This window comes from Alexandromys fortis, unplaced genomic scaffold, assembly GCF_014885135.2.
Source record: "Alexandromys fortis isolate MF-2015 unplaced genomic scaffold, M_Fortis_MF-2015_v1.1 scaffold_329, whole genome shotgun sequence".
Lineage (NCBI taxonomy): Eukaryota > Metazoa > Chordata > Mammalia > Rodentia > Cricetidae > Alexandromys > Alexandromys fortis.
In genome coordinates this window covers 534,704-549,893 of record NW_026068249.1, presented here as the reverse complement: position 1 = coordinate 549,893, position 15,190 = coordinate 534,704, and the positions used below count along the sequence as shown (strand labels likewise).

Here is a 15,190-nt window from a genome sequence, read left to right as displayed (position 1 = left end):
AAGTTGGCTGCATTACTTCTCTCCACTTTTGGTTCCCTGAACCAGCTTCACTGAGGAACCCATGCTTCTCTGCCTCAGATGTAACCCAGTTCTCCTCAGGATCCCAGCTCTCTCAAAAGCCAACCTTTCTACCTCCCTACCTTGAACACGTGGCTTCTCCTCTTCATATACGCGTAGATGGGGGTCAAGCAGAGCACGCAAGATGCGGGCCAGGCTGGCAACTTCCGCCACACCTGGGCAAACAGTCTGATGCCCATGTACCTGTAGCAGAGAACTGGCACCTATGCGGGTAAGGAATCGGAGCATTGCAGGCACCAGTACTTCAGCTAAGCTGTTGAGCTCAATGACTGTCTCTTGCTGCAGATGGTATTCATGAGGCAGGGATGCCATCAAGACATTAAGCATGCACTGCCATGTCTGCTCCCCACAACACCAGACTAGAGCGCACCGGCCTACCACTGTAGGAGACATGCCTGCTGCCTCTGCCACCTCCATCAAGAAAAAGGTACTCAGGGGTCGTGCTATCTGTTGACCATTAGGGAGACTCAGCTGGGGAGGGTCACTTAGGAGACAAGTGATGGAGTCTATCCATGTAGGATTAGGGGTCCCATCACATACTATCCATTGTTGGATCCTTGTGAATTCCTCTGACTGCTCTTCTGAGTTCACATCCTTACAATGAGGGGCAGCATGAAGAAGCTTGGGGAAGATGCCATAGTGCCAGGAGGGACCCTCTGACCACCCTAGGAATTCTTGGGAGCTGAGCACACTAGGATATAGGTGGGCAATTTCCACAGACTGGAAACCCTGGGTTGAGGTTTGTTCCATGGCTGCCAGCCGATTCTGAATCTTAAACAAGCTCTTCCAACAACTACTCTTGCCACTGCCTGCAGGGCCCAAGAGCAGAATACCAGAGGCCCGGCTCAGGGCCTGACTGAGCTGCTCCAGAGACATCAATACGTTAGGGGTGGGAAGCAGGCCTACCTGCTGGAGTTCTTCCACCACTACGGACCTCATCAGTCTATGGGTCACAGGTTTCGCCAGCATGTGACTAGCGTTAGGGAAAATCCCACAGAGCAGCTCTCGGAGCTTTTGCAGGCGGAGCCCATCAAGGATGCTGAACAGCGGTGAGTGCAACAGGGCTTGCAGTAGGGCAGCCTCCTCAGGCGCAGCTAGGTTGTCTGGCTGCTCGGAACTGTTTTCCTCCACAGGTGCATTTAGCGTCTGTACTGTATCTTCCAGCACCTGCTTGAGCAGTGACAAGCGGCAGGGCAAGGTCCCAGACACTAGCTCGCGCTCTAAGGAGAATAATTTGGATAGCCGAGTAGCCATTCGAGAGGCATCCTTCACCCCTGCTCCCAGCAGGTAAAGTTCTGCCACTCGGTGCAGGTCAGGCAGTGCCAAGGCCACAGGACGCAGTAGCAAGTGCAGATTGGCAGGCACATCAGGGCTCAGGGCATGAAATGTCAGGAAACAGCCATAGCCAAGGCGCATGAACACATGGTGCTTCTCAAAGAAACCAGCGCCAATGAATAGGGGCTTAGTAGGGTTTATGGTACTGATGTTTTGGGAAGCTTTCTGGTACAATGGAGCATAAAGATGGCGTAGTTCATCCAGACGCTGGCCCAGGGCAGAGAGCAAGCTAGGAGGCAGTTGGTGAACGTTCTCCAACAGCAGCCAGGCTCCACCCTGAAGGGCACCATTCAAGTAATTGCTCAGACATCGGAACTCTATCTGGGGCAAGCAGGGCATCATTACCAGTTGGCGGCCCAGGGCCCATGCCAGGCTATTCACTGTTTCTGACTTGCCCAAACCATCTCGGCCAAGTAGGGTCCCACAGGCCACCTCCTCCATGGCCAATAAGAGAACCAACATTTGCCTCTCATGCATCAGGCTGGGTAGAGGCCCCAGTTTTGGTCCCAGATACTCATAATTGTATATAAAGGACCGGCCAAGCACATCTATCCAGCACACAGCTGGTGACAGAGAGGGCTCAGCAGATGCAACAGTCTTAAGATACTGCACGGGCCCCTTGGGGTTTGAGTGAGATGAACCCAAGTGATACTTAAGTTGGCGGACCCAGTGGAAGTCTGTCAGATCGCTGACCCGGTGCTTTCCCAGGAGCTGTGCTACATCCCGATGATTCACTGCCATGACCAGCAGGGTACTGAATAGGCTAGTCTGGCGAACAGAAGGCAGAGGGTGCTCACCCCGGGAGCTCCTCTGAGATCGTATAAACTGCACCAGCACTTCCAGCTTGTGTACATGTATGGGAATCATCCGCATGGTCCCCCACTCAGACAGAAGCTCCTCCATCTCAGCCCGCCACACTACCTCCTCTGCCACCAGTATGCACTGCCATGGAAAAGCCTCCACTGCATCTAGCCAGTGCTGGACATAGAGCTGCATGGGCACCTTTCTCTGTTGAGGCAGTGCCTTCAGTGCCTTAACTAGGGATGGGCCTTGAGCAAGGCGGGTGGCGACACAGCTCTGCAGCAAGTTCACAGTTACAAAACGCAGACACTTCTCCAAAGAGGCTAGCCACTTAGGAAGATCTGGGTGTAGAGGAAGAGGACCCTGAAGTTTCACTTTCTCTCCACATGCCCCTAGCACAGCAATTGTCTCCACTGGAGTCTGTGTACTTGAGCTTGGCTCCTGGTCATTCTTGCTTTTCTCATTAATTGGGTTGGACCTGAAGTCCACAGCTTTAATGTGAGGAAAGCAGCGCTGTGCCCATGGTTGAGCCTCACAGGTCTCTAGAGGGGCAGCAAGCAGGGCCACCAGTTCACTGTCACTGAGGAAGAAAAGGCGGGGGAAGCGGGAACATACCCCATAGAGGACATCCTCCAGAGCCATGATGATGGCCTCCAGCTCCACAGATCCTGCTTTTAGTAGTTGTTGTAGATGCTGACCTTGAAAGTAAGGGCTCCTCTTGGCATTGGGCACTATTAGTGACAGAACCATTGGGTCAGCTACAGAGATTCGCATTAGGGTCCGATACTGATCATCCATGACTTTGAAACGGGCATTCTGTGGTGAGAAAGGTGGTAGTGAGTGTAATCTGACAGCTCCACTCTTCCATCCAGAGCCCTGACACTCAGGAGCTCTTGCCCACCTTCTTTAACTCCCTTCCCTACCAGCTCAGCACTAGGAAACTGGATCTTCATCTCATGTAGAACTTTATTTAGAAAAATCCACTTCTGCTGGAATGCCACCCACACCTCCAGGAGGGCACCTGTGTAAACAGTCAGAAAAATACTTGAGGGAAATGGGTTCTAACACCTTCAAGGGGGTCTAGCATACACCTGACCTCTCCTGTAACCCACTAGCCCCAACAGAAACATACTGCTCAGCAGAACCCAAGGATCTGATTAGAGGAAGTAAAGCAGTCATTAGAAATAAAGACCTGGTCACATCAAGCCAAGACGGAGCCTGGAAAGTCCTTACTTTGTCCTTCACATCTTCTATCCAACGTCCCCCTGCTACCCTCATACCTCTGGGACAGTCTACATTAGGTTCCATCCATCTACCCAACTAGAACGCTATACTCACCTAGGCTGTACATGATGGACACCCACTCTAAAGCTATTTTATTCAACTCTCCTGACTTTTGGATGGCTAGGATCTTGAATAGTGCCTGAAGACTGTTCTGGATGGCATCTTGCAGGCTGCTGTAGTCTTAGGAAGAAAAAGATGTGCTGTCAAAGCTCAGCTAAGCTGGTATCATTATATGTGACTCAAGGGCAGGGACTGGGGCAGGAAAGAACACATCTTGACCTTCCAGGAAAGGCAATCACTTTAAGACCCTTTCTGTCTTCAGAGATAGAGCTGATATGGTAGAGAACTGAGACCTTAAAACAGGCACTATGGGTATAGATGCTAACCCAGCGGATTTCTCCCGCTACATACCGTCATTCTTATCTACTTATACAGGCGTTCTTTAATATACCAGAGCTTCATCTTAGAAAGACACCTCACGGCTCCAAGTCCCTACATAGTATGTTTGCATCAAGAAGGCCTATTCTGGGATGACTGGGATCCTGGGAGACCAAAATTGTCTCACATGATCTTAGCACGGGGCTCCTTGGGGGTCACATAAAGAATTAGCTTGTATGAGGCCAGGCCTGGTACAGCATAGACACTAGATTAACAATAGAATTTAGAGAGATTGGTTTGGATAGATGTAGGACTCTCTAAATACTCATGTTTGAAAGAAAATACACAGTATCTACATCTCAGAGTATCTCTAGAGAAAACAATATTGGAACAGTTTGGGTCCTTTGTTTTATCCCCCTTTAAATGATCTCTAGAGGGTGGGGAAGCATCTGTTGAGCGTGTCTAAATAATGTGGAGCAGAGTACAAATCCCCATAGCTATCTGACAGTTCAGATGCCATATTTCCTTTATATACACACACAGAGCTGAGATTCTCATCTGATCTTGAGAAGGTTAAAACAGGCTGTGTGAAGTCTTAATCTAGCTATGTCTGCCAACACATTATATGTTTTAAAAGAACATTTTCTTGGGGGGGGATATTTTGGATGTTGAATTACCCTTTTCATGTATGTCCTTCCTAATTTTGCTAAGATTCGAAAATGGAGATTGAATGATTAGTAGTGTCATTAACCCTATAATAACATGTCTTCCCGTGGTAAGAGTTAAAACCTAAGTTTTCATCTTCTTGGGCTCATTCAAGCAAGTGAAGTCACTAGTTTCATGGTGTCCTTGACCCAGGGCTGATACAGAATCCTAGTGTGGAGAAAGGACAAAACTGTAGGGAGAAATGTCAAGCATACAATATTCTGTGTGAGTTAGAGCCAGTGAGAAAGGTGAACAGAAAGTAGGTTAAGGACTATGACCTCAGATGAAGATTGGAAGAGTCCATTTGGTACCTGAAGTTATATTTAGAGGTAATTTAAGAACTAAACTTCACAAAAAAAATCCATATTTTGTACTTCACTAGTTTTTAAAATTACTTTAGTAGCAAAGGTATCTAAGGGCATATGGGAAAGCCAAATACAACAAAGAAGCAGATTGACAAACTGTGGATCAAACATGAACAAAAAAGATCAGCATTAATGTGCTTGTCCAAAGTGGGAAGAGAATGTCCTTTGAATCATGGTATGAGTATTAACTACAGATGTCTGGTCTTAATATGTTTCAGTCAACACTGAAAATGATTAGTCCTAAATAAGAGGTGGGAACAAGAATTCCATGTGAAAATAGATAGGAAATGTATTCCAAACCAAATAATGAACATGGATGCATGATAAAGATAAAGAAAAGACATATACTGTAGGACAATGGACTTGTACCCTGAAAAGATTTGTTATTTGTATTGGTTTACTGAAATGCTGATTGGAAGTATAAGCGGGGCGGCCAGAACAGGAGAATTCTGGGAAGATGAAAGACTCAGTCTGTATTTGTTACCCAGATGCCAAGGAAGCAAGAACAGAATGCCTCACTGATAAAAGGTACCAAGCCACGTGGTTAACACAGACAAAAATTATGGGTTAATTTTAGATGTAAGAGTTAGCTAAAACTACGGCTAAGTTATTGCCCAAAGCAGTGTTGTAATTGATACAATTTCTATGTTATTATTTGGGTCTGGGCAGCCAGGAAACAAATGAACAGTCTCTGTTTACAGACATATCCCATATCCTCTCTTCTATGACAAATTTACACTACCTATACATTTTTCCCAGACAGACTCATAAGTAGCCCAAATGCATCTACTCTTCATTCTCCATTGCTACCATTCTAGTGTGGGCTATTACTGCTTTTCACTTGTGTTACACAAGTTGTCTCTTAACTGATCTTCCTTTCTCTATTCTTTGCCTCCCAATTCTCTGTTGAATTAAACTCTGACTTTATCAATTTCCTACAACAAAATATTCTCTATGATTTAAATATTACTAAATAATTTCTTTTGTAAACTTCTCGTGCCTATTTCTTCTTCCAAGTAGTCTTTGGACTCTATCTCAGTAAGTTGGAAGGTCCTCTAGAGGATTTTCTCCTTTCTATCATAGATATACTGACTGTATTAATCAGAAGTTTCATTGCTATGATGAATTACCTAGTACACACAACTAAGGAGGGATATATTCATTTTTATTCACAGTCTCAAAGTTTTTGCCAATCATGGAGGAGGATAAACTTAGCAGTTTACATCATTGTGGCCAGGAAGCAGAGAAAAGGGAAAATGGGAAGAGCCAAAGCAAGATATGACTCTCAAGAACACCCCCCACTGAAGTACTTCCTCCAATTAGGCCTCATCTCCTACTTTTTACCACCCAACAATGCCATCACACTATGAATCCATCAAGAGATTAAAGCCTTAGGATCCCAAACCCTCAATACATGAGCATGAGGGAGATTTGCAAATCAAACAACTACAATGGTACTGTCTAATGATCAAAATCCAACAGAAGTGTATAAATCTCAAGCTATTACTTAGAATACACCAATATTTTTGCTCCAAAATAAATTGTATGCCTGATTAAATGCAAGTTAAATGAGCTAGCTTGAAAACCTTTTTGTGTGAGTTCTGTCCCAGTTTTAATTATATAATCTAATCTAATAAAGTAACTACTGGAGTATGTGTGAGAAAGGGTTTCTGTTGTTAAGGAAACAATATAAGGTAAAGGCAAGCTAATAAAAGCTCTTGTTCTTAGAATAAAATGTTAGCAAACAATTTAGCTAAAAGAAAAATCTCAAGTCCTGGCCAGGCAGTGGTGGTGCATGCCTTTAATCCCAATACTCAGGATGCAGAGGCAGGTGGATCTCTGTGAATCTGAGGCCAGCCTTGTCTGCAAGAGCTAGTTCCATGATGGGCTCCAAAGCTGCACAGAGAAACCCTGTCTCAATAAACCAAAATCTCACGTCCTAGCTAGTTAGCTAGCTACCTATCATGATTACATATTTAACTAATTTCTTGAGTTCTCTGATACCAATTATGTTGAATAAGAGAATGTCTCCTCTATCAGCAGTTCCCAACACATCTTTTTATACTTTTTGTCATAGTTAGCTTCAGATCTTAACTAGACACATCTGGGAAGAAGGGACTTCAGTTAAGAAACTACTTTCATCTGTGGACATTTTCTCGATTACTAATTGATGTAGGAGGACCTCTTCTACTGTAAGCAGGCCATACCTAGGCAGGTAGGCCTTAGCTATATAAGAGAAGTAACTAAGTAAGCCAGAGGAAGCAAGCCAGTAACAATCATTCCTCTGTGGTCTTTGCTTCATTTCCTGTCCCAGATGCTTGCCTTGAGTTCTAGTCTTGGCTTCCCATGATGATGGACTGTTACCTATAAGACAAATAAACCTTTCTTCCCCTAAGTTGTAAAAGTGCTGCTCCCTATGTGTAATGTTTTTCTCACATTGCAAGTCTGACAAACTTACTTTTTCAAAAGTTAGTCTGGGACCATTGTCTAAAGTGGTACTTCTCTTAATAACCCTGGTTTTTTGAGCTGGTCTTCTCTTTCCTACTGCCCTCAATATGGTAGTCTATCATGCATTTAAACGTATGATATTGGCTGGGTGATGTTGGCGCACATCTTTAATCCCAGCCTTAGGGAGGCAGAGGCCAGCAGATCTCTGTGAATTTGAGGACAGCCTTGTCTACATAACTAGTTCTAGGACAGCCAAGATGACATAAAGAACCCCCATCTTGAAAAAAAAACGAAAATAAATAAATGAAAGGGGGAGGAAGAAAGGAAGGAAGGAAGGAAGAAAGGAAAGAAAGAAAGAAAGAAAGAAAGAAAGAAAGAAAGAAAGAAAGAAAGAAAGAAAGAAAGAAAGAAAGAAATGCCTGGTGTTCTCGGTCTCTCTCACTGGGCTGTAAGTTTGAGGGATACAGGACTGTATCTGTTAATCTCAGAGTGCCATGTGTTTGGCACAAAGGAGGTCCATGCATTCAATGTGAGAATAAAAGAACAAATGGTTCTTTATCTTTCAACAAGGTGGCCAATCAGCAGACATGCATATCTTCATGAAGATCCTGATGGGCAAGACCATCATCCTCAAGACTGAACCTGGTGACACAATGGGAAATGTCAAGGCCAAAATTGAAGACAAGGAAGGCATCCCACCTGACAAGCAGTGGCTGATGTCACCAACAAGTAGCTGGAGGACAGCCACACCCTGCCTAACTACAACATCCAGAAAGTGTACACCCTGCACATGGTGACATCATTGAAGTAGCCCTTAGTGAGCTCACCCAGAAGTACAACTGCCACATTATGCCACAAGTACTAGTTTTCCCTTACCTATTGTCCTCTATATGGTGATCTATCATGAATTTGAATGTGTGATCAACTGCCACAAGAAGTATAGCCACACCAACAACCTGTGCCCCAAGAAGAAGGGCAAATAAAGCTGAAGTCCTGCTTGACCCCAAACTCAGGGACCCAATATAGTTCTCTTCTGTCAACTGGGGGGTGGGGAGAATAAATGGATGAGTGGGAAAAGGGTAAAATCAGCAGGATAAAATCCAGAGGACAGAGTATTGACAAGTAGAAATAAATAACCACAAAGAATTTCCTTCTTTTTCTTTCTTTCTTTCTCTCTCAAGACAGGGTTTCTCTGTGTAATCCTAGCTGTCCTGGAACTTGATCTGTAGACCAACCTGACCCCAAACTCACAGAGTTCTACCTGCTTATTCTAGGATTAAAGGCATGGCATGTGCCACCATTACTCAGCTTTAAAAAAAAGACTCAAATTATTCCACAAAAATAGAAACAGAAGAAACATTGCCAAATTCATTTTATGAGGCCATAGTCACTCTGATACCCAAACCACACAAAGACTCAAGAAAGAAAGAGAATTACAAAACAATTTCCCACATGAACATAGATGCAAAAATACTCAATATAATATTCCAAAACGGAAGCCAAAAATATATCCAAAAGATCATTCACCATGATCAAGTTGGTTTCATCCCAAAGATGCAGGGATGGTTCAACATATGAAAATCTGTCAATGTAATTCACCACATCATGTAAACAAACTAAAACCACAAAATGACATGATCATCTCATTGGGTGCTGAAAAAGCTTTTAACAAAATCTAACTAACCCCTTCATGATAAAAGTCTTGGAAATATCAGGGATACAAGGAACATACTTAAACATAATAAAGTCAAAATAACAGCAAGTCAATAGCCAACATCAAATTAAATGGAGAGAAATCTAAAGCAATTCCACTAAAATCAGGGACAAGACAATGATGCCCACTCTCTCTATCCTACTCAATAGAATACTTGAAGTGTGAGCTAGAGTAATAAGACAGCTGAAGTAGACCGGAAAGATTCAAATTGGAAAGGAAGAAGTCAAACTTTCTCTATATTTATGTATATTTGATAATATACATAAGTGACTCTAAAAATTCCACCAGGGAAGCTGATAAACACTTTCAGGGAAGAGACTAGATACAAAGTAAACCAAATAAATTCAGTGACCCTCCTATATACAAAGGACAAATGGGCTGAAAAAGAAATTAGGGAAACAACACCTTTTACAATACCCACATGATGTGGGAGACCACTCTGTGTGCTGTGATTACCATTAATGAATAAAGAAACGGCCTTGATAGGGCAGAACTTAGGTAGGCAGGGAAGATGGAACTGAATGCTGAGAAGAAGAAGGCAGAGTCAGAGAGACGCCATGGAGCTGCCAGAGTCAGACATGGTGAATCTTTGCCAGTAAGCCACTGCCACGTGGCGATATACAGATAAATAGAAATGGGTTAAATTAATATATGAGTTAGCCAGTAAGAATCTAGAGCTAATGGACCAAGCAGTGTTTTAATTAATACAGTTTCTGTGTGATTATTTCGGGGCTGAGCAGCTGGGAACCAACAAGCAGCTCTCGCTCTTCCTACACCCACAAATAAAATAAAATATCTTGGTGTAACTCTAACTAAGCAAGTGATAAACCTGTATGACAGGAAGTTCAAGTCTTTAAAAAAATAATTTGGAGAAGATGTCAGAAGATGGAAACATCTCCCATGCTCATGGATTGGTAGGGTTAACATTGTAAAAATGGCCATCTTACCAAAAGCAATCTACAGATTCAACACAATTCCTATCAAACTTTGAACAAAATTCTTTTTTTTAACTATTTATTTATTATGTATACAATATTCTGTCTGTGTGTATGTCTGCAGGCCAGAAGAGGGCACCAGACCACATTGCAAATGGTTGTGAGCCACCATGTGGTTGCCAGGAATTGAACTCAGGACCTTTGGAAGAGCAGGCAACACTCTTAACCACTGAGCCATCTCTCCAGCCCAACAAAATTCTTTACAGACCTGGAAAGAACAATACTCAACTTCATATAGAAAACAAAAAACCCAGGATTGATTAAAAAAAAATCCTATACAGTAAAAGAACTTTTAAAGGTATCACCATCCCTGATATCAAGCTTGTGCTACATAGCTGTAGTAGTAAAAACAACATGATATTGGCATAAAAACAAGCAAGTTGGCAAATGGAACTGAATTGAAAACCCAGCTGTAAATCCACATAATATGGACACCTGATTTTTTTTTTGACAAAGAAGCCAGAAATATACAATGGAAAAAAAGAAAGCATTTTCAACAAATGGTGCTGGTCTAACTAGATGTCAGCAAGTAGAAGATTGCAAATTGATCCATATATATCACATTGCACAAAACTCAAGTACAAATTAATCAAAGACTTCAACATAAAACCAGACATACTAAACCTGATAGAAGAGAAAGTGGGGGATAACCTTGAATGCCTTGGCACAGGACATAGCTTACTGAATATAATACTGATAGTACAGGTACTAAGACTGACAATTAATAAATGGAATCTCATGGAATTGAAAAGTTTCTGTAAGGCAAAGGACACTGCCAATAGTACAAAATGGCAGCTTATGGGAAAATATTTCACCAACCCTACATCTGATAGAGGGCTGACTGCCAAAATATATAAAGAACTCAAAAAACTAGACATCAACAAACTAAATATTTAATTAAAAATGGGGTACAGATCTAAACAGAGAATTCTCCACAGAGGAATTGTACATGACTAAGAAACACATGAAAGGAATGTTCGATATCCTTAACCATTAGAGGACTACAAGCGACTCTGAGATTCCATCTTACACTTGTCAGAATGCTAAGGTCAAAAATACAAGTGACAGCTCATGCTGGTGAGGATGTGGAGCAAGGGGAACACTTCTCCACTGCTGGTGGGAGTGCAAACTTGTACAGCCACTTTGGAAATCAATATGGCAGTTTCCTAGAAAATTGCGAATGGATCTACCTCAAGACCCAGCTATAGCACTCCCTGGCATATACCCAAAGGATGTCCACCATACCACAAGGACACTTGCTCAGCTATGTTCATAGCAGCTCTATTCATCCAGCTCAACTCATGTCCATTGCTGCTCTATTCATAAGAGCCAGAAACTTAAAATAACCTAAATGTTCATCAACTAAAGAATGGATGAAGAAAATGTGGTATATTTACATAATGGAGTTATTATTCAGCTGTTAAAAAAACAATGACATGAAACTGGCAGGCAAATGGATGGAACTAGAAAAGATCATCCTGAGTGAGGTAACTCAGACTCAGAAAGACAAGCGTGGTAGGTACTCATTTATAAGTGGATTTTAGCGATAAAGTAAAGGATAACCATGCTACAAAACACAGACCACCCAAAGCAGCTAAGTAACAAGGAGGTTTCAAGGGGGTAGGGAGGAACACGTGAATCTCACTGTGAAGGGAAAATAGAATAGATATCACAGGTGGATGGGGAAGGGGTCTGGATGGGAGGATATGGGAACAGAAGGGATCAGGTATCAGGAGGATGGACAGAGAGAGTACTGGAAAAGACAACTGGAGTCAGAGGCATCTTCTGGGATGAAGGAGAAACCTAGTGTATTAGAAACTCCCAGGAATCTATGATGGTAACCCTAACTAAGAATACTAGCAATGGGGGATACAGAGCCTAAACAAGCCATCTCCTGGGACCAGGCAAGACTTCAAGTAGAGGAACTGGGACACCAACCCGGCCACATAACCTTTGACCTACAATTTGCCCTGCCTACAAGATGTGTTGGGGTAAAGATGGCACAGAAACTGTAGGAGTGGCCAACCAATGACTGTTCCAGTTAAAACCCATGCTGTGAGTCACACCCCTCACTCTACCTGGAGAGCCTAGACTCAGAGGCTGGATAGAGAGACCTAGGATAGAACCAAACATGACTGGCAAAAAAAAGATGCCTATACCATGAGAGGGATCCCATGCCAGACCTTGCCTGGATGGTCAGGATCTAGAAGCTGGATGTCTCCGAGACCTAGGGTAGAACCAAGCACAACTGAAAAAAAAAAAAAAAAAAGTAAGTGAAATGATTTCTAGTGATCTCTGCTATACTAGCCCAGTTGTCATCGATAGAAACAGATGCAGAGACCCACAGTAAAACATTAGGATCTTGGGGAATCTTGTGGAAGAGGTGGAGGAAGAATTATGGGAACCAGAGGGGTTAAGGATGCCACAAGAAAATCCATAGAATCATCATATTGAGTGAGGTAACCCAGACCCAGAAAGACAAATATCATATGTACTCACTCATAAGTGGCTTTTAGACATAAAGCAAAGAAAAAAACCAGCCTACAATTCACAATCCCAGAAAACCTAGACAACAAAAAGGACTCTAAGAGAAACATACATGTTTTGGAAGTAGAAAAAGGCAAGATCTCCTGAGTAAATTGTGAGCGTGGGGACCATGGAAGAGGGTAGAAGGAGGGGAAGGGAAGGGAGTAGAGAAAAATATATAGCTCAATAAAAACAATAAAAAAGGAAAAAAATGTTTCATCAAGTACATCTTGAAAAAAAGAAAAAGAGAATCCACAGAATCAATTAACCTGGGCTCTTAGGGGCTCTCAGAGATTGAACTGTCAACCAGAAAGCCTGCATGGGACTAACCTAGGCCCTCTGCACATACCTTACAGTTGTATAACTTGGTCTTTTTGTGGGCCTCCTAAAAGTGGGAGCAGGGGCTGTCTCTACTCTTTTACCTGCTTTGAGGAACCTTTCCTCCTACTGAGTTGACTCGTTCAGCCACAGTAGAAGAGGAGTGCCTACTTTTACCATAACTTGATCTGCCATGGCTGACTGATATAAATGGGAGGCCTGCCTTTTTCTGAAGAGAACAGAGGAGTGGATAGGGGAGGTAGGTGAGAAATTGAAAGGAGAGGAGGGAAAGAGGGAAAACTGATCAGTCTGGGAAAATTTAAATAATTAAAAAAGAGTTCCTGCAAAGATTAAGGCATTAAGAGAATTGGAAGATACTGTTTCAACACATGGATGCCTCAAGCTATCATTAAACCATATTTGACAAGAACTGGTAAATGAGAAAAGCCTTTAGCTGGATCACAAAGGCTGAGACTCACCTGAGAGGAGGAATGTGCCACTATCCTTGCCAACTAACTCCCACTGGAGGTTTCGAAATGCCTGCCTTTTGGAACGCTCTGAGACTGGGGGTTTGTAGGGCACATGCAGGATGAAGTTGAGAAGGCGTAGCTGGCGCCCCTCCCAGTACTGCTGCATCTGCTGAAGGCTTTCTTGGGCATGAATTCGTTCCTTATCATACTGCCAGACCTGGAAAAGGTATGTCTCAGAAACCAGAACTAGCTAGTGACTAAAGAAAGTCAGTCTTGAAATTGGGACTTGAAGACTGGGTCTGAGGCAGAACTCAAGGGCCTGGAGTGTGGCGGTCTCAGCTGTGAAGGAGGAGTGAAACTGCTGGCCTTCAGCCATGTGCCACTATCGCTTGGCCCAGTCCCGCTGCCTCCACTGGGCAGGCAACACCCAGAGTCAACCTGTGCCCTTTAGTGATCAAGGAAATGTTGACAGTCCATCTATGTGTCCACAGCTTTGAGGCCACCATTCACTTCCTTCCATCAGGGGAAGCATTAAGAGTCTGGAAGTCTGTAGATGGCTGGAGACTCTTCCTACCCTCCAGGAAGGTCATTACTCCCAACTTCCCTCTCACCTACGTGCTAACCAATGCCGTCCGCATAGCCCCATAGCCTCATAACCCAAGGGACTTGTAGGCCTTGACTGACTTCATTACAATACATGGCTCCAATCAGTTCCCTCATCCTTGTGGGTCCCACCTGATTGATTCTGTCTGCGAATTCCAGCAGTGGACAGTTGAGCAGCTGGCCCAGTGTGATAAGGTCGAAGCTCTGCAGACTGCCCAGCCCTAACACTGGAATAGAACAGGCAAGTCAGAGCAGGTCCTAGCACATGGCTGAGCAGAGCCCACATCCTAGTGCTCATTTCTCCCCTGAGCCCAGACCAGCTTGGACTGCAGTGCAATATCAGGAGTACAACACAAAGCCAAGAACTCAGAACCCAAGGTCCAGGCACAACTCAACCCCCAGATCTCAGACCCCAACCTGCATCCAATCCCATCAGTTGAGAGGACCCTGTGTTGTAAGGAGGGAGCACAGGAATGTGTTCCTCCTGGTGAAATGAGTTTAGCATAAGTGGGAAAGAGTTGCTCTAAACACTGTATGTTTCCCATCCATCTCCCAAACACACCTCTCAAGAGGGATTGGCAGTGAAAGTTCTGAAGCTGGAGGCTGCCCAGCTTGGTGAGCAAGGGCAGGTAGTTTCGAAAGTCCTCTAGCATGCGCATGCAGCGTTGTAGCACTGGACTGTGCAGCCCCAGAGTGGTGCTGAGCCGTGCAGCCTCTGTCAGCCAGGCATCTGTCTTCTCCCTGGCCATAGAAAGACTGAACTGCACAGAGCAGAGTTCACTGTCAGACTGACACCCACCCACCACCACCTGGCCAACTTCTGCCCCAGGTGAGAGCTCCTGGAAGTACCTTGGTAAAAGCCATGCACTTCCACTCACTGAAGTTTTCAGAGATGATTCGGTAGAGTCTCCAGATACGCTGCTGCTGTATAATAGGCCGGTTCCCAGAAGTAGGTGGGGACATAGTACACTCATCCCCTGTGGAATAAGGCTGGCTGAGACTTCAGTTATTGGGGAAATGGGTCAGTGAAGAGCCCTTAATGAACAAAAGTCAAGGGGAAAAAAAGTGTGCCGCCTATGTAAATCTGAGTTCAACAGTGGAAGTGGTGTCGTCCAAAGAGCAATTATTTCAAAGAAAGGATTCCTGGGCAAACACCATAGTGGTAAAACA

The 15,190-nt window shown here is 43.8% G+C and overlaps 1 protein-coding gene across 1 annotated transcript in view; it reads right to left on the bottom strand.

Moving 5' to 3' along the window:
• Dnhd1 (dynein heavy chain domain 1) overlaps positions 1-15,190 on the bottom strand; it is a 68,999-nt gene that overhangs the window by 26,068 nt on the left and 27,741 nt on the right. The window contains exons 15-21 of the mRNA XM_050131335.1: positions 14,870-14,997; positions 14,583-14,781; positions 14,153-14,247; positions 13,427-13,634; positions 3,553-3,678; positions 3,138-3,235; positions 141-3,030 (exon numbers count right to left, since the gene is read on the bottom strand). Coding sequence (XP_049987292.1) covers positions 141-3,030; positions 3,138-3,235; positions 3,553-3,678; positions 13,427-13,634; positions 14,153-14,247; positions 14,583-14,781; positions 14,870-14,997 — 3,744 coding nt within the window. The remainder of the gene's footprint in view (positions 1-140; positions 3,031-3,137; positions 3,236-3,552; positions 3,679-13,426; positions 13,635-14,152; positions 14,248-14,582; positions 14,782-14,869; positions 14,998-15,190) is intronic.